At 38.0% G+C, this 27,865-nt stretch overlaps 1 protein-coding gene across 2 annotated transcripts in view; it reads left to right on the top strand.

Annotated features, from left to right (window-relative positions):
* Window positions 1–27,865, top strand: part of ranbp10 (RAN binding protein 10) — a 97,425-nt gene that overhangs the window by 40,083 nt on the left and 29,477 nt on the right. For both annotated transcript variants that reach the window (XM_052028128.1, XM_052028127.1), the window contains exon 4: window positions 20,068–20,235. In XM_052028128.1, the coding sequence (XP_051884088.1) occupies window positions 20,068–20,235 (168 nt within the window). The remainder of the gene's footprint in view (window positions 1–20,067; window positions 20,236–27,865) is intronic.

Genomic DNA, 27,865 nt, shown 5'->3' with positions numbered 1-27,865 from the left:
CTGTTGTGATTACAACTTTGACAAGTGATCTAAGGATGATTGCAGAACTGTGTTCTAAATCACTTCTTTGGAATGGGGGGGAAAGTGGAGTGGGGTTACAAGATGAGGTTTAAGTAAAATGAGCATTGAACCTTGTATATTGACCTGGAATGTTTTTAATTTGGGTATTTCAAGCAGTGACATGAGAGAAAAGTACTTATGTACACCTTGCTTGTTGCTTGTGGGGAGAGCAGTTGAAGGTTAATTAAGATTAAGTGAGCAATATAACTTAGTATGTTTTATCTTGTCTTGGTATTGTATTCCTTTCAGTTTGGCAAATAATCATAAAAGTGTCTTTATTTCAAAAATGAATGAATAGGAAACTTATTTGACATAACCTGTCTTTCATAATTGATTTTCTGGCTTAGTCTATTTTGTGCCTAGTTAGAACTGCCAATTATAGTTAAAATAAACAATGTCTATTTTGAATTAAAAAGCACAATGGTTGCCAATAACTGTAAAAATCCATTTGCTTGCGAAGCACTGATTCATTGAAATTTTGTTTCTTCTTTCCTGAAGAAGCTCATTCTTTCTGAACCGGTAAGGCTCACAGGATTGTAGTCAGGATCGTGAACTCTAGCTGATAGCACTGTGTCCTGTAGGGTACTGATGTCAATGAGAGAACCTGAAGTTAACCATTACTTTGGGTGAGATTGGCTTTCTCTCCAATGGCTAGAAATTTTTTAGCCATCTGATTTCTAGGGCTCAATGTTACAGCAGGGCTAAAACTTCCTGATAGGAATTCAATGAAAAGTGATCTAAAGTCCTCATCTCTTAATAATTTGATATACCTTCTTATTAATCACCAATTTTCCTAAATTGGGTTAGAGTATAAACACCAGAAATTAAGTTAAGAATGTTATGGAAGTCTCTTGTTTCAGCTCCGTAGAATTGACTGTGTTAATAGAAGCCTTTTGAGTTATTTTTTAATTCATTTATGCAATGTTAACATCAGTGTCAATGTTGGCATTTATTATTCATCCTATTTAACCCTGAACTGACAAGGCAGTTGAAGAAGTGGGTCTGCAGTTATGAGGAGACCACACTGGGAGGGAATGGCCGATCTCCTTTCTTGAAGGACATTGGTATACCAGATTGGGTTTTTACAACAGTCCTGTTTTTTCATGATTACCATTATCAAGATAAGCTTTTTAAAATTTTGATATTTTAGTTCCCCACCTGCCATTGTGAACTTGATCTTGCATCTTCAAGCTGTTATTCTAGTAATTTAACCACAATGCTACCATACCCATTTATTTACATTGTAGGCACAACATCACAACAAAATTGGTAATCCTTTCAAGTTTCCAGTATAAATTTGAAAGTCAGAAAAAAACCCTACAGATACTGGAGATCTGAATTAACAAAAAATGTTTGAAGCATTCAGCAGGTCAAACAGTTCTGATGAAGGATCTTTGACCTGAGACATTAAGTTTATTTCTCTTTTTACACTTGCTGCCTAACCTGCTGAGCATTTCCATTGTTTTCTGTTATTACTTGAGCTTCTAGCATAAACTTACTGAACTTTGAAATGCTCATTTCAGTGATACAGGATAGAATCACAGAAAGGTTACTGTGGAAGGAGGCCATTTGACCTATGGAGTTCATTTTGACTCTACCAAAAGCAATCCAGCAGGTTCCACACCCTGCTGGTTCCTCATCGCCCTGCAAACTTGTTTCCTTTCATAGAAAGAAATTTTCCTGTTGAATGCCACATATGAATCACCCAGTAATGTCCTGACAGTGCTTTCCAGATCCTAACCACTCTCTGCATAGATTTTCCTCTCCCCACCCTTCTTTGCTTGTTTTGTTTCTCACCTTCTGGTTCTTGACCTTTCTCCATATCTCTGTCAGATCCCTTATCAACTAATCCTCACCCAAAGACAACAACCCCAGCTTCTTTGGTCTTTCCATGTAATTAAAGTTCTTTATCTATGGAATTATTCCAGTAAATCTCTCCTGTACCCCTCCAAGGCCTACATAACTATTAAAGTGTGCTGCCTAGAACTAGGCACAAGACTCAAGTTGTGGCTGAACTAGTGTTTTACAAAGGTTCATCATGACATCCCCGTTCTAGTATTTTGTACTCTGTTTATAAAGTCTAGGATCCAGTGTCCATTTTTGACTACTTTCTTGACCTTCTCTGCTACTTTCATCGATTCATGCACACACGCCTTTGAGTATGTGTCCCTGTTCCAGTTTTAGAAGCATACCTTCTATTTATATTGACATTTATTCTTCTCCTTACTGAAATATAATACTTATTAGATGAAATTTAATGCAAAAAAAACTGCTGTGTTCACCCATTTCATCAGCCTGTATATATTCTCTTAAAGTCTATTACTACTCTTTCACAGTTCAATGCACTTCCAAATTTTGTGCTTAAAGAAAAGTTTGATATTTGGTTAATTGGGATATCATTATGGAATACTTGTAAACCTATGTGAGTTGTGCATTTATTCTTTCCAGGTGACGTCTGCGTTATGGATGGGGAGTTGCATTCCTAGAAAACTGGCTGTATCGCGATATTCCGTAATGCGAAACCGCCTCATCTGTGCATGCGTAAAGAAACGCGAGTTTTTCACACACATTCCATGAAAGTGAATTTTATTCTGTATCTCAAATTTTTGGGTAGTGATTTGGGAATTCCGTAATGGCAAATTTCTGTAACCCGAATGGCCGTAACGCGGGCTCACCTGTATAATCTAGTAGTTCTCTGGCAGGATTGGGAACTGAGCTGCTTAATGATGTAACACATTTTATATGTAAGGAATTGTGTTTCTTAAGCAGTGGGGTTAGCAGTATTTATAACAGGAGTGTAATTCACCATTGTCCGGAAAACATTTCTCTGGTTGGGCAAAATTAGTGTGCACTGTGAATGAAGCTTTGGATTTGACATTCTGGTATTGCAATGTGTTATACAGTAGGCTTCTACATATCTGTTCTTCCCTCCATTTTTCATTTGATTCTGTTTTGCTGAATGTTCACTGAGATGTAATGGTATATGAAGGTAGGTTGTGGTTGGGTGGCTAGCAAAATAAGAACATAACATGCAACTGTAGTAGCATCACTGGGTGCATGTAAAGTTACACTAGTTGTAGGATAATGGAAGAGCAGTGTTCATTTTATCTGGAAACTCCTTGAGATTTAGAGTTTTCATTCAGCATAAGATTGTTCTGGATAACTTGCACATGCTCATTGTAAACTTTTAAAATATTCTTATTAAAAAAAATCCCTTGGGAAGAACAGAGTACTGAGTTTTATGAAATCTTTGACCAACATCTTCCAGAAGGGATATTCGGGTTATTATAATGGCCAAGCACCTTGATGAATTCTTTTCTATTCCAGATTTGAGGATTCCAGTGCCCAAAATTAAATTTTGGGTATGATTTTTTTTTCAACATTCAGTATCTTACATTACTGGGTTAATTTTCTAGTAGATGCATGTAGTCCGTTAAATAAACATTTTAAATGCTTTATGGGGGTTTATCCACTATTTCTAAAGAGAGAAGAGTCTAGTTTACCGGATTTATGACTAACTTTCTATATTAGTGTGACTGCTATAAACTGAGCCATTGTTTTAATTGCATTTCTTCTTTGAACAAATGGTACTTCTTTTACTTGCAAATCAAGGGCTGCCATGCATATTCATGTTGGATTTTCTTGAATTGTTGTAAATTTATGATTTTCCTTGGAATACACTGTGTTCTTCAATGTCTTGGCTATTAACTCCTTTTTCTTAATCTAGCGTCAGCTGATTGTGATATTTGTGGCTCAATGATTGAATTTATGTCCATGCATAAGATGATGAGACAGGTTGCACTACAGGGATTTGAATAATAAATAAAGACTGAAACTCCAGTTCACTATTGAGGGAGGACTGTTACTATCAGGTGGATCCAGCAAATTCTATGATGCTGTTTTGGATAAAACCATGGAAGATCTTCTTGGTGTTTTGGTCAATATCATGGTTGCAGGTTCTGATTTCCACATTCTGGATTCCCCCATTAGTGGAATGTTTATCTGCATCTGTCTTAAAGAAACAATTTGTCATTCTAAACACTTTAATTAGATGACTTTTTAACCATACTCTAAGTTTTTGTAACTCATCCTGTTTATTGTTTAGGATTTAGCTGGGGATTGCAGTCTCAAGGACTAAAATTGTCACATCTGGACCTCAAATGAGTAATGTGCAAGGAAATCAGTGTCCCATTAGAAAGTTGTTAAATCTTGGGCTGAATCCTATAGCCAGCAATTTATAGGGAACCACTGGAGTTCATCTGTTCAAAGTAAAATAAAGCACAAAGTCCGGACCTTGCAGATGTGGAAGACAAAATCTGTCAATTCACTCTCACACCATGCAATTGAGTAATAGTCATACACCATGGTAGAGCAAAAGACCTGTTTCCAAGTCCACACTGACCATCAAACACCCATTTACACCAATCCTGTTGTAACCAGTTTTATTCCCCAGATTCTACCACTCACACACTAGGGGTAATTTACCTACAAACTCACACATCTTTGTTGGAGAAACTGGAGCATCCAGAAGAAACCTACTCAGTCACAGGGATAGCATTCAAACTCCACAAACACAGCACCAGAGGTCAGGATTGAACTCTGGTTACTGGAGCTATGAGACAGCAGCTCTACTAGCTGCTCAACTGTGCCACTTGAGATATTGATATATTTGAGTCCAGTCACTCAATGGTGGAGGACTGAGCATCATTAATAAAATAAATACCTTTTGGTAATAAACACATTTCTAGCTGTATTAATAAATCTGCAGCGTTACCACTTTTAACTAAATCAGTGAATATTTTTAAATGGGAAAATGTATATTCTATTATGCTTTCCAATTGTGCTGATTCATGGGAGGTTTTGTTTGTGATTATGAAAATGAATTTTAGAGTAAATGTGAATTTTAACTCAACACAATTTCAGTTGCATTTTCATCTGCTTTGTCAATAAACGAATGTCAAAATCAAAAACTTACCACATTATTATGCTGTTTACTAGAATATTTAAACATAGTGGTTGAAACACATACAGAAAAGAAAGATCTTATGTTAAACTGAGGGAGGAATTCCATTTGGCAGATTAAGTATTTACCTTCTGGAAATACACATCTCAAAAATTGACACATACACTTTGATTTAAGAACAAAAAATGCTGGGGTTTCTCAGAAGGTCACGCAACATTTGTGGAGAGAGTGAAAGAACTGGCTTTTCAGATCAATGACCCTGAGTTCAATGTTTATGTTTGTGTGAGGACTTGCCTGTTCATGAAATTTAATGTCACAGATTAATGTGGTTGGATCATTTGATGGTGAACAGACGTACAGTTGAAGGGCACTGACAGTTTGCTTACAATTTCTCTACTAACTTGCTGCATCGTGGATTTGGACTGAAACAAAGGCTGGTTTCAATTCTAATTGTCATGAGGAAACCGTACAGCGGAAAAATAAAATAAAACTAATGTGCCCTGAAAAATATAGTGTTTTATTTCCAATCAGAATAAAAAGCTACATCTGTGTTGGTTTAATTGTTCATGTGATAATAAAGCTTTTTTAAAAGGGAGAGACCAAAACATCTTTCTAACTACCCTCCCCCACCAAAATCTGGAAAAAAACATTCTTGCATGCAAATTCATTTTGAAAATATGGTTAACTTAGAATGGATTGTAAAATATTGAAATAACAATACTTTTATGTGAATTTTTGGGGTTTTCTGGATTGAATACACAAGCAAGGTTTTAATTTAAACAGCAGAGACAAGCTTTAACTAATCAGATAGCCTGCCCATTTATTTATTTTTGTAAGACAAAGCAATCTGAGTACAGAAATTCCTCTGTCTGACTGGTGGTGTTTACAAGATTCTGAACTCCAGCAGTTACCATATTAACTTAAGAAATACCAAGAAGCAATAAAATATTACCAAGAATAACTTGGAGTCCAAGGGACTAATCTTTCTATAAAAGTTATCTTTACCAGTGTTTCATGAATATTCCCAATTAAATTTGGCTCCATCCTTCAGCCCCAGTGAATAATTGACCACCTCATACACCATTCTATTTAATTTGTCTTTAATTTCCATGTCAGAGTCCATATGAGTACAGCTGTAATAGAGTTTCATAATCTCTGGAAATGTGGGGCCCTTTATATTTAAAAAAAAGCATGTGCAAAAAATACTAACTACTTCAAATATTTTCTCAAAAACTTGTTGTTCATGAGCATTAGGCCTTCTTTAACATAATTGAATATTTAATACACCACGTGGGAAGATTGCCGTGCAGATATTCTGATCCTATCTATTCTTGTTAATAAAACCATGAGCAAACGTTTAGAGATGGGTTAATAAATAGCAAGATATATTCACGCCACACAAGGTGCCAGACAGCAACAAGAGAAAGTCCAAACACTTACCTTAACTTTCGACAGTAGTACTTTTGCCAAGACCCCACCACCAATATCCTGAGTTTTGCCATTGAGCGGAAGCTTAACTGGACCACCCACATAGATACCATGGCTACAAGAGCAGGTCAGAGGCTGGATATCTGTAGCAAATGATTCACCTCATAACTCCAAAATACCTTTCCACTATCTACAAGACACAAGTGTAATTGAATGATGTCAACTTTCCTGAATAAGCACAACTCCAGCAATATCCAAGAGATTTGAGTTCAGCCACGATTTAACTCTGCTTAATTGATGTCACGTTCACTTTCCAAACACCAGCACACACAAGAGTGTACTGTCCACAAACGCAAGACTGCTTCCACAGCACCTGCCAAACCCATGACCTCTGCTGCCAAGAAGGAACATAGCAGCAGACACTTGGGGACTTCAGAACTACATATTTATATTGCCATTCCTACATTCAGGCACAGCAGTTAGTACTTCTACCTCGTAACTCTAGGGATCCAGGTTTGATTCTGGCCTTGGGTGCAGTTTGTGTGGAGTTTGCATTGTTCTCTCTGTGACTGTGAGTTTCTTCCAGCTGCTCTGGTTTCCTTCCACAGCCAAGAGACATGCTGGTAGGTTAATTGGTAAATTATCTTTTAGCATACGTTAATGGCAAAAAAAATCAAAGGGGAGTTGATGTGCATGTGAGAGAATAATTTGCAGGAATACAGGGAAATAGGACGGGGTTTGCCCCCCCCCCCCCCCCCCCCCCCAGGAGTTGGCATGGACCCAATTGACCAGGTGCCCCCCTTCTGTATTGTTGTCAGGTGTAAGTTTAAGTTAAGGCTGTGGTTGGATCTGAACCTTAAAAGTCCCTGCAGAGCAGTGTGATATACTTTCACCATTAACACTGTATTGGTTCAAGAAGGAAGCTCAGTCCCACTTTGTTGAAGGCACTTGGTGAAGAGCAGTATATACTATCCTTCCCTGCAACGGCATCGTTCCATAATTGATTTTGTTTAAAAAAAAATCAGAGAATACAGGAAAGTTATCCCAAGGGAAAATCTGGTTATTGTAGGCATTTATTGCTTAGCTTGGATGGTATTCAGGAGCACTCTTGAAGCAAGGACAGTAGTCCTAGTGATACTATTCAATTAGGATTGTTTAGATGTTGACCTAGCACAGACTGAGTGGAAATACGTGTATAAATTATTCTGGTTATGACTTGGACATGAGGTTGAAAGTGATAGTGACATAATATTGCTGCACTTGTCATTCTTTCTGGTCTGTGATTTCTACCAGCTAAATGCTGTCAAAGTAATATTACTGACTTTCTGTGGTGCATCCGTTACTGTGTATTATAACTGTGATGGTCTGATGAAGGAAGGGTGTGTATTGAATCAAGTGATGGGGCATTAATCAAATGAATTAATTGTGTTGCTTCTTGATTGTTGCAGCTGTACTCAGCCAAGCAAGTTCACTTGTGACCTTGGTTTCCCATTTGTAGATGGTGAATACATTTTGATTGATTCTTTAGGAGGCCAGAAATCATTTCTTAGGACTTGATCTCTGCTTTTGTGGAGCGGCGGTGTGTCTGTTCCAGTGATTTTTCACATCACCAGCTCACCCTAAGAGATCTGTTGGTAGGGAAGAAATAAAGAATGTTAAAGTAAAAACAGTTGATGATCTGATGCAAATGTCACTTCAGAAACAGCTGAATTGAACAGGCCAGTAACCCAATGAAGCATTGACTGAGAATATTCAAGATCTGTGATTAACTCTCACTCAGGATCTACAATTTTCTGGAGTTTGTCAAATCCAGGAATAATGATTGAAATCAAGAAAAAAGCAGATACTGGAAATTTGAATTTAGAGACAGAAACTGCTGTTTTTCTGTATTGCTGAGCAGTTCTGAGAGCATCTGTAAAAAGAGAAACACTTAATGCTTCAAGTCAATGACTCCTTATCAGGACATCAGATTTTATTTAGGAACGCTGAATATTGAGGACAATTAAGAATGTCTTGTGCCAAACTAGTTCCAGAATCCATGCCCTATTTTTCATAACCGGCTGTTTATATCTTTAGAATAAGGCATGGATGATGGAAGTGTTACTGAAGAGAAAGTAAAGGCCAAAGGCTTGCTTTGTAAGGATTTCAGCAGATAAAGATGCTATTGATTCACAATGAAGAGACGTAGAGAGGGAAATCAAGAAATAATTTAAAGCAAGTTGAAATTTGGGAGTAAACACATTGTTTCTTTTATTTTTGTTTCTTGCTCATTAGGATATTTTCTTTGCACAAAATTTTGATTTAGAGTTCTAACTCAATTTTAATTCAGGAAAGGTGAGTAGTAAAGGGGAATTTTGGGGTATTAATGGAATTGAGGGATATGATTATAGGAAAGTGACACTGAAATAAATGATCAACCCTGATCTTATTGAATGATGGAGCAGGAATGAAGAAACAAATGACTTAGTCCTCCTCCTATTTGCTATGACTGTTGTAGGTGGGCAAATATCATCAGAGAGGAATGAAATGTGCTAAAATTGCGCTACCAAACATGTTACGATAGTGAGCAGTCTGATAATGGTGGGGCTGGAAAGACTCAGGATCTTAGTTTTTAAACTATTGTGCACAACTGTTAAAATAATGATCTAGAATGTGTTGGGAAAAGTAGTGGCAGGTTTAATGTGGCAGTCATCCAGCAATCGGTGCCAAGGAAGAGAAACTCTACTTGTTAACTTCGTAGTAAGTTTTGCCTCAACCATTGTGAAATCTTTTCCTGGGCCTTCAATATTGCAGCCCTGTATTTTGCCAGTGTGTGCCTCTATTCCTTTTAAATATTAATCCAAGTCAAAACATTGTCTCTCTCATACTGTTGTTAATATACGTTCTTCCTCTTATGTTTTACCTTTGTTGCTGTTGGAATCACAGCTCCTGAGTTTATTTGCCTGCAGAGGAGCTGCAAAGCACGAGGTAATCTGCCAATATTTGTCTCTTGTTCTCTCTCAGGTTACGGGGAACCAATTAAGTTCAAACTGCACAAGTGCTTAGTAAATATTTTGGAGTATTGAGATTCCAGTTCTTGCATAAGCAGGGACGATTAGAGCAGGATGTTTGCCTAAGCACAGCCAAGTCCACTGCATGCTAGAACAGCGATCTGTTACTATTTCAACTGTGACAGAACATTCACATTACAGTTATCTAGTGTGAGTTAACTGACAAAAATAATTTTCATAGAAGACCAAACATGTCATTTTATTCACTTTTCTGAGTTTCTTTAAGTTTTAAGATTGAGAAATACATGATTGGTTAGACTGAATAAACCACTATTGCTGGAATTTTGGGATCTGTACCTGGTGGGTACGATCGGAATACAGTGAGGGCTATAATTGTGTATTTTTATGGTCAATTATAATGACTAATGTCTAAGCCCTCTACTTATTTTTATTGGTTAAAATGATAATCTCGCCCCTTTGGGACTTCAGTGGTGTCCAAAGCAGATTATCCAGACTATTAAATGTTATTACGCTTAATATCCAAACACATTTTTATTTCACTTTTATTTTTTACATGTTTCTTGATAATATATTTTTCAGTGAACCCAGTGAGTTTGAAGGAGTGGGGAAACATACAAGCACTCTGGACCCTGGCTCTGGCTGCTATCCTACCCATGTTCTTGACCCCCAGTGTTTAGACCCCAGCCATGGCCACACTCCAGACCCCTGGCTCTGGCCATACACCTCACTTGCACTCCGGCCCCCTCACATTGCAGACTAATGAGTGAGGCAGATGCTGAACCATCGGTATTTCTGAACAATCAGTTGCCAGATTATTGGAGTTTTGTTGTAATTTCTTTCTTATATGATATAACTTCTTAAGAAATTGAAATGTGTGGATAGATTTCTACACTGCAATGGTTGTCTTAGAATGGTTGAGCATTCCTGAGTTACAGACTAGGACAATAGATGGTACTTCATGACATCTAGCAAAGAATTTCCTCCCCCCAGACTCAAAAACTTATGAGCATTTGAACTTTGAAAGATATGTGCACTTCATCAGGAGAAAATTACAGTTGCATTTTTGTTTTACTTGAATGTGCACTTGAGTTGCCATAACTGACAAGACTATATAATGGGATTGGACTGGTCAACTTCCTTGTGGCTGTCACAGAATGAATGGTCTCCTGTGCTGCAATTATCAGTGTTTCTATAACGTCTGGGGATAACTTGAGGGTTGTGAAGAGGACCTCCGATAGAAAAAGATGGGTGGCCAGGGGGGAACTTACCATCTGATGATCCTACAGCAAATCTGCATTTCATGCTTACTTGGTCTCCCATGTCTGAGCACAGGCTGTGGTGAGTTACGAAGCAGACTAACTACACAATAGAGAAGGGAAATAATGACGTGAAAAGGATGCAGGAAAGGAATTTTGGAGACAAGATTCCAAAAATGGAAATCTTGGGGAGAGAAATGTAAAGGGAGGGAAAGAAAGGAGGGCATAAAGAGAGGAGGGATTGGCAGGAGAAAGGGATGCAGCTTTGCTATCCCAAGCATGGAGGCAAATCAGACACTTGGTCCTGGCTCCTTTGAAGGCTCACTTGTGTCAAGCCTCATTTTGAATCACTGCTTACCAGAGCCTTGGACAAAGCCAGATTTGAGGCAATTCTTCACTGGGACTGAAACATACTGCTTTCTCTCTGGGCCTGCTTCTTTGTGGATACAGATCCAATCCAGAGTTGATTCATATCTTTTACATCAGCTTGAAACTGTCTGCAATTCAACTCAGCCACCAATATGTGGTGGAGTACAAGGGATGGTCAGCCCTCTTCTTTCAGATTCCTTGCACCTCTCCCACCTCCCTGTGTTCCTGCATTTCATCCTGGGAAAAAAAATGTTCTTGGTACATAAGTTTAACAATGAGCTACAGTACTTGTTAATGGATTACAAAGCTGCCAGTGGTGGGGAAAAAAGACTGAGGATGTGCAAAAGACTAGAATTAGAAGAATGTAGGAAGTTGACCGTTGTAGAACCAGTAAGGATTACAGAGATGGGGAAGGATAAGCCTTAGCAGGATTTGAACTTGATAAGAATTTTAAATTGCCTCATTAAGAGTTATAAAACCAAGGCAAATTCCATTCAAAAGTACTGGTAATATTATTGTTTAACAGCATGATGAACTTGTTTTTTTATTACATGATTTAATAATTTTTGATCACCTAGAAATATACAACCCATTCACATTTAAAGGAGAAAGTGAAAAGTTAACAATATGAGTAGGGATCCTTTTGTAATGGTCCTCATTGAGGATTTATATCTAAATATCTTTTCAGATATGAAGAGTTAACATTTTCTCTTGTAAGTGGGTCTTGCACCTTTCCCTTTTAATTTTAGAGTGAAAATAGGACAGCATTTGAACACAGTCACAATTCTTGGAGGTTCCTCCTGACTGATTTTTTGATAGTGTATTCTGAGGCTAATAATGGGTTAGATTTAAAAAAATTCTGTAAATGCATGAAGTCTGAAATAAGAACAGAAATTGCAGTACGTACCCAGCGCATACTTAGAACTTAGGTAGAAGGACATTTCAGATGTTAGCATTTTATCCCTCAGAGTTTACACAGTAACAGTAATTGTTCTTCTAATTATTTGGGTATGTTTCTAAGTCGTACTCTACTTCCAATCCATCAATGATATTTCCAGTCCTTAGGACTTCTATTTAATGGAAAAAGGATGTAAATGAAAGTTGGAATAACTTTGTTGTATTGAAGATCTCTGTTTTGACAGCATTTGCTCCATTTCAATTTCTACATGAACCTGGTTTGTAAGAATTACAAGACACCAATTTCTCCTTTCTTGCATTTCTGCTTTATGAAATGCAGTACAGATGCCTACTTCATAGGAGCTACACTTTAGACATCTGCATGGTTACAACATTAAAACCTGAATAAGTTTCTGCTTTGAGGGGATTAACAAACGTGGTTGGTTTTGTAAGACCTTCAATGTCAGCTGGCACAGCATTTCAAGGACACTTTGATGACAGCTTGATTTGTGCAATCCAGAAAGCAGAAGATTTTTAGAACTGTTGTTAGCTATTTTTTAATATATTAACTTGTTACTATTTTACTTATATCCAGTGTTGTTGATTTGGGAATCAAGAAGAAAGACAATGAAAACCTTTATAATCTGATGCCGGAGGTTCTAAAACCTCTGAAGTTAAAATTGCATAACCTTTTAGTGTTTCATCATAGAGATGACTTCCTAATGATATCAAAAAGACTCTCAACTGGTTCTGCTTGGATTTCATGGTCTTGGATTTTTGTTAGCACTGTCTCTCACTACTATCGTTTTTCCTCAATAATTATCTTAACATCATTGACATGATCCATAAGTGCTTTGTACATTTGTTCTTCACCTGCATTCCTCAACTCACTTTTACCTGAAAATCATATAATATTAGCTCTGGCACTGGACTCATTTCACATCATGGAGCACAAACAATCTGCTGGAGGAACTCAGCAGGTTGAGCAGCATCTGTGGGGGGTGGGGGGCAGGGGGAGGAATTGTCAACGTTCAACATCAACAATTCCTTCCCCCCATAGATGCTGCTCGACTTGCTGAGTTCCTCCAGCAAATTGTCCAGATTCCAGCATCTGCAGTGTTTTTTTGTTTCATATCATACTTTATTTTGCCTACTTGCAGGTTGTACAGCCATGCTTTAGGTGTAGTAAATTTAAGAGTTCTTATTATACATTTCTTCATTGCAGTACATATATCTACAGTTTTTATGCATTTGCACTATCCTGCATACTACTAATATTTGGAAATTGAAGTTAGATCTATCTGGAGCTGGTAATCCAAAAGGCAGTGGGACCAAATGTAGATTTAGTTCTCGTTTTGCTTTTTTTTTCTCCAGTCGCTGAAAACATTTGTACAAGTATTTTTGAACTGAGCATATTACTAATGAATGAACTGTATTGGGTGAAAAGAAATGATCTCTTGCAGACTGACTAACTTGTGGTGTCCACATACAGTATGAAGCAGGAACAGGAATAGGCTCTGCTATGTTATTTAATAAAATCATGGCTGATCTGCTTGTAATCTCCACTCTGCGTCCCGTCTACTGTGGTAACCTTTCACCCCCTTGCTTATCAAATATCTAACTACCTCGGCTTCAAAAGTCTTGAAGGGAGTTCGGAAGACTTGTCATCTGAGAGAAAAAGTTTCACTTCATCTCTTGTTTAAATAGGGTGGATATAATTTTCCTGTTTTCCCCACCACCACCACTTCAAGTTACACTCAAGCCAGCCTCAAAGAAAGTATCAAGAAAATGGATATTTTAACCCAGAGAGCTCCTCTTTATTTCCCTCACCTCACCACATCCTGCATCCCAAAATTCTTTATTTACAGGTAAAAGAATTTGTTTCAAATGACTAACTTGGAAATGCAGTAGTTAGTTTCATGGTAATTCATTGCAAACCTCTCCTGCAGATTTCCATTGGTCGTAGAGCTATATCAAATATTTCACTTGTCTCCCAGTTCACATTTTAATGGCTAAGGACATCTTAACATTTACACCAGTGTGTTCCGTTCTTGAACATTGACATTGAATCCAAAGATTTAACCGAAAAATGTAAATTTAATTGAAGTATGTTTTTTTTGGAAAGCAGGTTTCTCCATTCTTTGATAAGTAGTAAATGGATCAGCCTGAGAATCATGGAATATCAGCCAGTGCAGGGAAATGGACTAGTGCATTACAAATGTGAGACAGCTTGGTTATGATTTTGTTAGTTTGACTATCAGGTGCATATTTCTGCCTAGAATGAAGTGAACACCTTATCCTGCATCTCTGTCCAGACCTGATTTGTTTGATAGAGTAAGGCTCCAGAATGCCTCCAGAGTGTTTGCAAATTTACATAAGCCCCAGACAGTGAATGTTATGGATGATTTTTGTTCTGTCTACAGAAAATATTCACACACATAAACATTGCAGTGTGGATCATTGGATTTCGATAAGAACAAAGATTCCTATTTTCCTTTTACTGTTGCCGATCTTTAAATGAACTGCACTGATTCCATTATCACGTCAGCTGAGAGCAACAAACTTGGAGAAAGTAGAGATTGAATCTGAGGCATTCCAAATCTTTGAGTCTGTTACACAGCAAGAGTACTGAAGATAAACATCATGACTAAGGAAACACAATTAAATGTTATTCAGGTCTAATAATTATCTTACACTATAACTATGAATGATAAAGATTGATTTATGTTGTAGCTGTAATGTTTAAATGCACAAGTTTTGGCAGGGCCACTGCTGCAGTCTACCAAATCTCTTAGTCCAGAAGTGGATGTTTCATATTAGTGTTTCATGTTAGTGTTTCACATTCACAACTAACAACGTGTAAATGGATCAGCACATGTCTTTTTGAAGAGGCCTATTGCAAACTTGGCCTATTGTTGTTTCCAGTTCATAGAAAGCAGCAGTTTTTGGGTGTGAACCCCCTGAATTCCAATATAATTAGCACCTGTGAAGAGACTCGACTCTTCTCTTTCTAGAAAACTCCTGGACTGCTTGGATGAGAATGACCAGAAATTCAGGATCCAATTAACTTCCAATCAACTCCATCATACTTCGGAGGTAACGAAGCTGCTCTTTAGCTGCCCAGAGGGTGAAGACCCACTACAGAACAGGAGAGAGAGCAGGAAGTCTAGCAATTCATCGATAACTCTGATGTGTGAAAATTCTTCTTTGCTGTTGTTCTGTCTGTGACCCCAGCATCTGAAGGCTTGCCATTGCTGAGAGTCAAAACGAGATGAACTTTTCAAAGACATATTGTCAGTCAATGCCTGTTGGAAAGGACACTTTAAAGAATCCATCAACCTTGAGCATCATTGAATCCATTCCACAGCAAAATACCCAGCCTACCTTCGCTGCCAAACCTGACAGTCATATGCTGACTCAAAAATAAACCTTATAGACAATATACCTGCTGAAATTCTGCAACCTAGTTCAGAGGAACTTTGGTCACAAATTTGTAACCTTACAACAATCTGGGAAAAGGAAGTGAACATCAGAGGTACGATAATTGTGACCATCTTCAAGAAAAGGTACAAATTCAATTGTGATAACTACAGAGGAATCTTCCTGATACCATCCAGAGCGAGAGCCGTTACCAGATTCCTCGTCAGCCATATCCTCCCAGTAATCAAAGAGCTCCTGCCCAAATTGCAGTGTGGATTCTGTCCACCTAGAGGTGTAATGGACAATATTTTCCCACCTCATCAACTCCAATGAAAATGCATGTAACAGTTTCAGCCATAGTGGATTGGGAGGATATTGAGGAGGCAGCACTGTTGGTCAATCTCTAGTGCTTTGAAATGCTTGCTGTGGGTATTTTCTGTCTCAGAAATGTATGGGAGGATGGGTATCACTGTTGCCCAGTAGACCATTGACCTCACATAACCTTTTTGACTTCATGAAAGCCTTGATTCCATCAGTTGAGAAGGATTGTGGAGCATCCTTCTCAAATTTGACTGACAGCAGAAATTCATCTTTATTCTTTGCCTGTAACATGGTGTGCAAGCTGTGATTTTAATCTGCAGGTTTCGTTCAAGGCTGTATCATTGCCCCAGTGCTCTACTCAATAATTTTTGCTGCAATGCTGCACCACCTTCAACAGGCAGAATGAAATGAGGGGAGTGGAACAGGACCAATGGGAAACTACTCGACCATGTCATCTCCAGAACTAAGGTTACTCCAACTTCATTTAATGAGCCGAAGTTGACAGAAGACACTCACATATGTGCATATTTGGTGGCTAAGCTTCAAGTTATGATTGATTTGTTTTCCTGAAGCATACCAGAGAATGTGCCTTACACTTACCTGCAAACCAAGGTGACACTTCTGAAGCATGGAATACCTACAACAATCACCTCAAAGAACTGGAGAAATATGACCAAGCTGTCTCCATAATATTCCCATGGTCCACTGGCAGAATAAGTGAACAGCAGCCAGGGAGCTCTCCCAGGCCAACATCCCAGCTTTGAGGCCCAGATTATACACAGTCATCTCCGACAGGTAGACCATGTTGCTCATTTGCCCAATACCAGATTCCTGACAGCAACACTATTCCGAGTATCATGTGGGCAGAGGGAGCAATTCAAGAATCGTCTCATAGATTCCTTGGAGGAATTGTAGCATCCTCACTGACAGGTGGGAATCTCTGGTCTGTGATCCACTGAACTGGAGTGGAACCAAGTCATCCTCAATCCTGAGGAACTGCCTCAAAAGAATGTCAACCTGCTATAGGTGAGCCTGAGAACATGATTTAAAGTGGGCTGCTTTTCGTGAATTTGAATTTTTATAATTCTATAGTAATAAGGGAGCCTCAGCCAGCTTCTTACAGTGCTATATTGTTGATGGACGAAATGTGGACCTGGACTGGAATGCAATGCTTCCTTAGCTCTCTCTGTCGTCAGTGAATTTGTTGACATGTAGTGGTATCGAGTGGAGTATAAGGGCATGGGAAGGTTTTATTAATGTCACACTGCAGCAGAGCTCCATTGCTGCAGCTAATAAGTACTAATTTGGTCAGGAGATATATTTAGCTAACTGTGAAGAGTGTTTGTATTGGACTGTGTAATCAGACACCTTTCATCATCTTGTGACTAGACTCTTTGTACACTGTGTCTACACTAATATGTTCAGTTTATTCTAGCTAACAAGTACTGTACAGTATTTCGGATCTATTATAGGAGGCTGACAATTATTAGTCCACTCATTAGCTCATAACTCGTGTGCCTTTGTTGCCTTTTATAAGTACACGGGAGCGGCTGTCTGCTTAGCCCCTTTTATTTGTGACAATGTTTATCTTCAATTAAATGGACGGGTGATGCATACATGTGGTTCTTCAGATATGAACACCTGGACTAGAACTGTACAACTAAGTGAGCCCTAATATACCCAATAGACTTGCTGTTGCAATTAATTATTGCTCTTAGATATTCAAGCTTGAATTCCTGTTTAGCTGAGTTGGAAACAGATTGCCTTCTGAATCAAAAGACTATGTGGTCGAACTTGATATTTTCAGAGCACATCACTTTATCACTGACTGCAAATTGTGAAGACTGTTGTTAAATGTGTAAATCCAGAGATTGCTGTGAGTGATATCCTACAGTTCCATGAAGTCCTCACATAAAATGAATTTGAAATTAATCATTCTGAGGGAATTAGACTCCATAGATTTAAAAAAGGTTTTCAGGACTAAAAAAGGTTGTCGGGATAATTTTGTATATTGTTACATAGTTACACCTTGGTATTTAAAAATATTTTTGTTTATGCGATTTTGGCTTCTGATATAAACTAATGTACATGTACTGATCTTTTTACTCTCATGAACTTTGTGAAAGTTAGGTAAAATAAAGAACTTTTTCACTTCTTGATTTGCTGTATGGGAGATTTCATCATTGTGATTGGCTGCTCAATTTACTTGATGGCACCACTGTTGCTGGATGCTAGAGCTATGCAGGTAGCTCATGCCAGAATGAAATTAATGTTGAAGAAGGTGAAATACATGCCTCCGATATCACTACTGACAGACTCAATAAAGCTCTATTTTGGCAGGATTGTTGTGTTCTTTAATCTTTTTATGAAGTGATGGGAGTATTTTCAGCTTAGCATTTAATAGATGGCTGATGAGCATGGGTGATATTTACTGGGTTATCATCTTCCCGCTGTTGAATCTGGATGTGAATCAAATGTAGATTTGATTTTTGAACATGCGGTACTGATTGAAATTGACCTTTTGTTTTAAAGCTGTTTTTAATTACTGCTGGTGACTTCCCTATTGATAGTGGGATAAATTGGTTTGCAAATACTGAGCATGACAGTCAATTAGGCAGAGTATCCATATCGTATTTGTTATACAAATAGATCACTGGAGAACTTTCAAACTTTTAAATAATCATACTGTTTTGTTTTCTCACTCATGACCACAGTTATTAACATATTTGCATGAAATCTTTAAGAATCATTGTCAACATAGTTTATAAAATAAAATATATACAGTTATGTCATTAGCTCAATTAAGGAGTTATTATCAAGCAAGATTACAGAATTTCATGATACAACCAAGACCAGAAGTTGGATGCATTTTTTCTGTTTTCAGTGACAAAAGCCTGAGTGATGCAGTCGGGTGTTTTTACAACATATACTTTTACAACTTTGTTTCTAGATGGAATGAGGAGAAAGAACTGATAATCAAGCCTTGAGAAAAAGACTTCTACTTTACAGTCAATGAAATATGTTTGGAACTATGGTCACTGTTGTAATGTAGGAAATATGGCAGTCAATTTGTGCATTGTAAGCCCTAACAAGCAACAATGTCATGATGGCCACTCAATTTTTTTAATGATTTTGATTGGGAGATAAATATTGGCCTTTCACCAAAATATTACCTTCCTTAAACTAATGCTATGGGATTTATACACAATACACAAAAAAAGTGCTGGAGGAACTCAGCAGGTTTATATTGTGCACCCAGGAGAACGAGTCTTGATTTAATTTCTCGTATCCAATAGCGTAGTGCTTCCTCAGTACTGCACTGGAACATCAGTCCAGACTTTTGTGCCCAAATCACTGGAATGAGACTGGAATCATTCTCCTGACTAAAGACACAAGAATGTTATTAACTGCGTGACAGCTGACATTTGAAATAGCCTAGGTTTTTTTTATGCAATGTCATTCATGCTTCAAGTATTCCTTTTTAGAAGAGTACATTGTGTACCTGCTGTATTCAGTTAAAAATTCTCATATGATTGGGACATGTTTATAATGGATGATGTGCAAAATACCATTATGTAGTCTAGGGTAGAACTGAGTGAATGAAAGGAAAATGATAACTTTTAGTGTTTCATGAAATTGCTCCCTACTCTCTCTGCATGTTAAATCTGACTTGTTTTTCTCTCCTTCTCTGCTCTGATGAAGGATTTTCAACCTGAAACGTTAATGGTTTCTCTTTCCAAGGATACTGCCTGACTTGCTGAGTGTTTCCATCATTTTCTGTTTTAATTTCAAATTTCCAGCCACTGCAGTTGTTTGATTTTCAAATATTGGGTTGTCTTAAGACCCCAAAGACGTACGGGTAGGTTAATTTGGGTTTAAAATGGGCGGTGCAGACTCATTGGGCCGGAAGGCCTGCTACCACGCTGTAAATAAATTTTTTTTTTAAATATGCAAATATAACTAGTCTATCACCTTTCTTCAGGTGAATTTCCTGGACAATTAAAGGTTTTCCTCAGCCATTATGACATCTAAAGTAGTTCTGGCATAGTGTAACAGAAATGGACAGAACTGCAAAATTCAGAGGTCTAATGCTGAGCTTGTGTTGAAAAATAGTGGTCATATTGATTTATTTTCCTTTTTAAATAAATCTGTAAAAATTCTGGTTTTCTTTTGCATTATTTACATTGATGGACAGTTTCTTCTTTTAATGGAGAGCCAACTCCTGCTTGCTGCTCTGAATAAAGTGGCCATTATTAATAGTAACAAGATTTTTTTCTCCAATCTTGTTGGTTTAATGGAAACTAATTTCAACTCTTTCTTTCCTCTTTTCCATGTTTTGCAGGTTGGGACAAACATTCATATGGTTACCATGGAGACGATGGACATTCCTTCTGCTCTTCAGGTACAGGACAACCATATGGTCCCACTTTCACCACTGGAGATGTCATTGGTTGCTGCGTTAACCTCATAAACAATACCTGCTTCTACACAAAGAATGGCCACAGTTTAGGTAAGCTGACACTTGCTGGAATAAATTGTGATTAGGGAGCTCATGCACAGGATGTTTACATCACAATTCAAAAGATTCTTGAGGCTGCGATTTCCCTTTCATTCTCTTCATGGTACACGTTCCTTATTAAATTCTCTTGGAAAAATTTGAGTTTTTATTTGATGTCACCTTGTCTACTTTATAAAATCAAATTCTGATTATGCTCCAGTGGTTCAATGGCCATGTGTATCATGTGATATACCAAAGTACTTTGGCCTGGAAAGTACCAGGATCAATCTCCAATATGTGCTAAACTAATCTCATCCTAGATAGCGATAGATGTAGTACTGTTGGGTTTGGGGAAGGAGGGAATAGAGAAGATCTGCTGTAACCCCTGCTCCTTTATGCCATTCATGGTCTCCTGCGTTAGTTTTTAAGTGTACAGATATAACATCCATAAATATTTATGATTGTGAAACTTGGGTAGCTAAATAATATTGTGCTTCCAAGTGGAGATTGTTTTGGAGAGAAATGTTGTGCCCTTGAAGCCAAAAAGAAAGAATGCCGATAGGAAAGTGAAAGAAACTCCAACCAGCAGGCAGCTCTTCCATATGAAAACATCCACAGTTCCTTTGGATGGATCTGCAGCTGTAGGATTGGGTTACTGGATTACCTTAAGATCTATCAGTAAACAATGGTAGTTATCATCTTTAAATGAAGGGAATATCAATAAGAATCTGATGTGCTCTCAAAGTTAAGTGGTGTACTAATTCTTACTAGTTCTGCAGATCTTGCTTAGTAAAGAGAAAAAATTAGGCTTGGTTGTTTTTTTTAATCTCAGTTGGCATCTGAGTGCGATATATTTATAGATATGTAGTCCAAAGATCACACAAGCAGAAGGTACTTTAGGCTCTGCATCATTGTTACCAGCAGTTGAATGAGAAAGTGGAGTGTAGTGCAGAAAGGCTAAAATAGTGATTTTTCCCATTTCCAAACAATTTATTTCAGCCAGCTAAAGAAATAACACATCTGTGGATTAAGGAAAATTAACTTGCTGTGCCCCAATGGCAAAAACATATTTCTACCTGCATAGAGATTTAATAACAGAAATACCCTTTAAAGTGCAACCTGGTCTCAGCTCAAGAGTTTCCATTAAAATTACTGTTTCAATACTGCTAGCTGTAGTCAAGGATATTTTATTTATAGTAGCTGGCGGGTGTGAGTACTCATTTTTCATTAGAAATCAATGTAAACTGTGCTAAAGAAAATCAGGACATTAACAGATTTCGAATATTACAGGTGATAAATCCAACAGCTTGAATCATAACTTTGTCCCAATTCAGCCAGAGCTAATAAAAAAATCACTGCAAATGTTAGTTTAAAATTAAGAAATAGAACCACATTAATGAATTGGATGTTGTTAAATGAGAAATGTTTCAAATCCTAATTTTGTGCATGCATTGCTATAAATCACCTAATGCAGATGTGCATTACCAAATCTTAAAACTTATAAATTTCAACCAGGGCTTTAAGACGGCTAATATTTAAACTACCATATCTGCATTTTTGTTTTTACTTCATTACTCTAGCTCCCTGACAGGAACTTTTTAATAGGTGGGAAATTGATGTCCTAAGCATCCAGAAATCGAGTTCGAACAAAGGATTGATTTTATAAATGTTTATTTTTCACTGGATCGTGGATGAATAACTTCAAATTGTTTGTTTACTTCATGATTCAAAAATAGCATTGTGTTTACTTACTGCATATATTCTGTAACTTCTATTTCTATACGATCTTTAATGTAGCAAAACGTGTTGAAGGAGTGTCTAGCTACAGCAAGTGGAAGTCCATGTTTCAGTGTTGGAACTGTGGAGCTTCCATGAGGCTGAGGTCTCTCAGGATAATATATTTAGGGAGGAGGTCAGGCCCCAGGTTAAGCCGGCACTGGCAGAAAGGAATTGGTGACTCCAGGCAGAGTAGAAGAAGGCACATAATACAGGATTCCTTTGGGGCCATACTTCTCCCAAACAGATGTACTGTTGTGGATACTCTTTGGGGCGATGGCTTCTCAAGGGAATGTGATAAGAGCCAAGTCTGTAGCACCCCAAGTGGCTCAGCTGCACAGGAAGGGAGGAAAAAGAGAGGGACAACCATAGCAATAGGGGATTCAGCTGTAAGTGGTACAGTTAGGTGTTTCTGCAGCCACATTCCAGGATGATATGTTGCTTCCTTGGTGCTAGAAAGATGACGCTGAGTGCTTGCAGGACAGGAAGGTCATGACACATATTGGTACCAATGACATGCCTAAAATAAAAACAGATGATGTCCTTCAGGCTGAATAGGCAGTTAAGCCATAAGTTGAAAAGCAGGGCCTCAAAGATAGTAATTCAGGGTTACTTCTAGTGCCATGCATTGGCAAGAGCAGAAACAGGAGGATGTATCTAGAGAGTGGGATTTAGATTTCTGGTTACACCCAGTCAGGATGAGGACTGATAATCTTGTGGGTTTGTTTGCTTGTGGTGTTGGGGATGGTTTAAATTTAGTTTGGCAGGGAGTTGGAGGAGGGGGAAACAAAGACAGAAATAAAAAAACAGAAAAATAATAAGTGAAAGTAGGAGAGAAAGAGCAAGAAGTAAATAGAACCGCAATAGACTCAAAGATGGTGTTAAAGGAATGAATTCTGGTAAAAAATACAAAATGAATAACTCTATATCTAAATGCATACAGAACTGGAAACAAAGTCAATGAACTAACAGCACAAGTGGAGTTAAATAGTTATAGTTTGATAGCCATTACAGAAACATTGTTACAAGGAGCTGGGAACGCAATATTTGACTTTTAAGAAGGACATGCTAGAAGGAAAAGGTGATAAGGTTGATCTGTTAATAAGAGATGAATTTAGTACACTTGACAGAGATGATTCTGGGCTCACAATATGGGTGGGAATAAAAGAGTAGCTAGGAAAAGAATACAAGTCAAGAAATAATGGTGGCATGTAAAATGAATAGTGCATTAATCGTGGGTGAATTTGTGTAGATTGGGATAGTCAAATTGAACATGATAGCCACAAGAATGAATGAAGCGCTGGGGATGATTTTCTAGGGCATTATGGAGCTGCTTAGGAAATGGGATTTTTTTCTGCATCTGGTAATGGGTAATGAGACAGGTTTAATAAATGACCTCAAAGTAAAAGATCCCCTAGGAAGTAGTGATTTCAGCACGATAGAATTTAGCATTCAGCTTAAGAGTGAAAAACTTGGGTTATACTTAAAGGGAAATACAAAGGAATGAGGAGAGAGTTGGCCAAAGTGAGCTGGGGTAATAGACAAGCAGTGGAAGACATTTAAGAAGATAGTTCATGATTCCCAACAAAAATATATCCAAATGAGGAGAAGTTCTAAAGGAACTAGAGAATAACCAACTATGGCTAATCAAGGAAATTAAGGAGGCTATTAGGTTGAAAGAGGAAATGCAAAAGTTAGTAGTTGGCTCAAATTCAGAATCCAGCAGATACTTAACAAAAAAGGAACAATGAGAGTAAGCTGGTGAAAAGTATAAAACTGATAATAAGAGCTTCTTTAAGGATGTAAAAGGGAAGGGAAAGGCCCTGAGAGAATGAGCCTGGGGAACAAGGAAATAGCAGAGATGTTAAACACATTTTGCATGAGTGTTTACAGTAAATGATATGACAAAGATTCCATTAATGCTTTAAAAAATAATGGGGAGCAATTAAATACCATCACCATCACTAGGGAATTAGTACTGGGCAAACTAATGAGGCTAAAATCCAATACAGCTCCAGGACCTGATGGTTTGCATCCTAGGATCCTAAAAGAAGTGGCTGTACAGGTAGTGGATACAATTATTGTAATCTTCTAAAGTTCTGGAGAAGTACCAGAGGAATAGAAAACTTCCAGTGTGATACCCTTGTTGAAAAAGAGTGGGAGACGAAAATGTGGGTAATTATTAGCTTAATGTCTATGACTAGAAAAATGTGAGAATCATTTATTATGCCGGTAATTGTGGAGCATTTGGAAAGTCAAAATTAAAGTAAGCAGATTCAGCAAGATTTCATGGAGGGGAAATCATCTCTGATGAATTTATTGAAGCTCTTTGACAGAATATCAGCTAGTGTGGATAGAGGGGACCCAGCAGAAGTAATATATTTGGATTTTCAAAAGCGGTTTGGCAAGACTCCAAACAAGGTTACTTCGCAAGATAAGAGCTCGTGGTGTTTTAGCATGGATAAGAAGGAAGCAAATGTACTGTAGTGAAATTTGAAAACGATGAAAAATCATTGAAAGGCAAAACAAACTTGGGAGGTTGAACAACCTGCTCCTCTTCCAATGGTAACAATTATATATCGTCACGTGTTTTGTTGTGTATAGAAACATGCCTCACTGTCTAATTGCTTGTGTACAGGAAGTCCCCGACTTACGAACGCCCGTACTTACAAAACCGACCTTCGTGGTCGGTTCCTAAGCGGGCCCAGCCCCCGATCCTACCACGGTGGCGGTACACCTTCTTTGGCCCAACCCCAGGCCAAGTGCGCATATGCGGCCGGGGAACCCTGGGCCAGGTGTGTATGTGCGGCTGGGGCCATGTGCGGCCACGATCCCCTGCCCGAGTGCGCATGCGCGGCCGCGATCCCTGGCCAAAGTGCGCATGCGCGGACACTGTTCCGAGTTACATACAAAATCGGGTTACAAACAGTCTCAAAAACGGAACTCATTCGTAACCCGGGGACTTCCTGTACTGATTCTTAATAAATGGATAGCATCAATCTGGAATTGCAAACCACAAATGATTACGAGAACAAATTTTAACGGTCTACAAAATTAATCAATAAATTTTCAAAACCTTTTTTAGGAGGTGTATTATTTTGAGCTATTGACACAGAACAAATTATAGCTATAATTCAACCCTTTCCAAATTCAGAGAGGGTGGTGAATGTCTGGAACAAGCTGGCAGAGAAGGTGGTGGAGTCTGATACAATTACAACATTTAAAAGGTATTTGGATAGGTACTTGGACAAGAAGGGTGTAGAGGGATACTGGCCTAATGTAGGCAAATGGGATTAGCATAGATAGGAATCACAGTCGGCTTGTATGAGGTGGGCTGAGAGAGCCTGTTTCTGTGCTGTACGTTTCTATGATTCTAGAATAGATGGGAAGGCAGGTTGCGAGAAGCATACAAAGAGAATACAAAGAGAAATTGTGTGACTGGTCAAAGATTAGAAAATGGGGTATGATGTGACAATGTGTGAAGTTGTCACTTGAAGGAAAAGTGGTAAAACAGATTATTTAAATGGTGAACAATTGCAGAAAATTGCACCACAAAAGGAATTTGTGGATCTTCATACATGAAACATGTAAAAGTAGCATGCGGGTACAGAAGGTAATGGATTGTTGGCTTTTATTTCAGGGAATTTCGAGGATAGAAACTGTACAAGGCACCAGTGAGGCTACATCCAGAGTTTTGTGAAGAGTTTTGGTTTGCTTATTTAAAGAAAGACATATTACCATAGGAGGCAGTTCAGAGAAGTTGTAAAGAAGGGTTGAACAGATTGGCGGTGCATTTAGTTGAGGTTAGAAGAATTAGGCAACCTTATTGAAGTGGCCTTGAGAGAGTAAATGCTGGGAGGATTCTTCCCCTTGTGGGAGAGTCTATGACCAGAGGGCATGGTCTCAGATTGAGGAAGTGCCCATTAAGGATTGAGATGAAGAATTAATTTCTTCTTCTCAAAGGCTTACATTTTGTTCTGAAATTCATTGCCCCAGAAAGTTGTAGAGACTAAATCCATGAATATGTGTAAACCTGAGAGAATCAGTCAGGGAATCGAGGTTTAGGGGGAGAGGACAGGAAAGTAGACTTGAAATTAGGATCAGCCGTGATGTTATCGAATAACTGAACGTGTGAGTGGCCGAATGACTTCATTCTTATTATTTCGTATGCTCTTAAAACATCATAAGACACCTCAGAGGTGTGTTATCAAACAGCTTTGATGGTGAGCCACACAAAGAGATACCGGGGCTAATGACAAAATCAAGGATGATCGAGAGGCCAGAATTAGATCAGAGGTTATTGGTGGAGCTGGTAAATTGAAACAGTAATAGGTGTGGCTACATTTGAATCCCAGTTGAAGTTGGTTCATATCTGAATGACTAAGTATCTGCCTGCACTAGATGGCTAAATATGAAATATCATATAGCACATAAAGCCTTGGTACAAGTCTAACCTTCCAAAGCAAAGCCACCACTTCAACATTCCTCAAAAACTAGTATAGAGTCTTTTTAGTCAAGTAATGTTGCTATTTGCCAGAGACCTGCAGAGGCCTCCTCTGGAGGAACCTGTGGCTTCTTCATTGTTAATCTAAACTTATCAAACTTATTATTAAACAAAAGGAAAGTACTGTGGCTCCTGAAATAAAAACAGAAAAATCACCAATAAAAGCATAGTTTAAATTTTTTTAGACAAGATCATTCAGGGTTATGTAACCATGGTGAATAAATAGAATTAAGAAATAGATCTTCCATGATCTAACTGACTAGTGAAACAGGCTCAAGGGCTGAACAGCTTACTGCTGTCCCTTTCTTGGACAAGAAAAAAGATACAACATGGCTCAGAATGTTGTTTGAACAGGTTGGTTTCCTAAAGTGTAATATGGCATTTGCTGTCTTTTCCCCCTGAATCAGAAATTCAGCATAACATTTTTGGTTTTCTGTTGAAGAATTTGGTACTTTTTATTGAAGTTAAAGTTTTTGTTATCATTGTACCCTATTCCAGTCACTGTACTGTATCCAAAGAACCACTAAAGACTACACTGTAGCTTTTGCATGGCTTCATCTGGTGACTGGAATTGTATTTCAGCAAACAGGTATCATTTACAGAGGAGGAAGTAATTTCAATAATTTTAATTCATCCACCCATAAAAATTTTTAACTTCAATACTCAGCAAGATTCCAGGTGCTTCACATCCACATTTTTCAGGAGAATTTCCTGATAGTCTTTAATTTAAATTTTATTAGTTCCAAATTGCTGTCACAAATTAACTTAAAATATGATTCTATTTACTTTTACCATACTTTTAACTTTCTTGTGTATGGCAATAAGATCCCTTCAGACGCATTCTTTCCAAACTGGAAATCTGCAAGTTTCTCCTATCTTTTTGGTTGTCAAATATGAATTCACCTTGTGCCTTTTCCCTGCAGTACTTCGTTACCTCATTTGTACCTCAGCAACCAGAATAGGACACAGTATTCACAGTTCAATCTGACCAGAACATTTTCAAGTTTGATTACAATTTCTGCTGACCTAGGTTGTATTATTTTGACCGTATAATTCAATGCTTCAGTGACTTTTTCATTGGTTGCCTCTCCACAATGATTAAATGTTTTGTGCATTGAGTCTACAAAAGCTCACGAGTCTTTCTGAGCTTTTCATGCTTGAGATATTTCAGCACTCAGTACATACATGACTTATTTATTCTCCTTCTCATGTTCATTTATTATTGTCTGCACTAAATTTTACCTGCTAACTAGCAATAAGAGTACATTGTACAAAATGCTGAGCTTCAAGGGTGAACTCGGAGCAGGCTCAATGGGCCGAATGGTCTACTTCTGCTCCTTTGTCTTGTGATCTTGTCTTGTG

This window comes from Pristis pectinata, chromosome 13 (assembly GCF_009764475.1).
Source record: "Pristis pectinata isolate sPriPec2 chromosome 13, sPriPec2.1.pri, whole genome shotgun sequence".
Classification (NCBI taxonomy): Eukaryota; Metazoa; Chordata; class Chondrichthyes; order Rhinopristiformes; family Pristidae; genus Pristis; species Pristis pectinata.
This window is presented reverse-complemented; position numbering and strand designations above follow the sequence as displayed.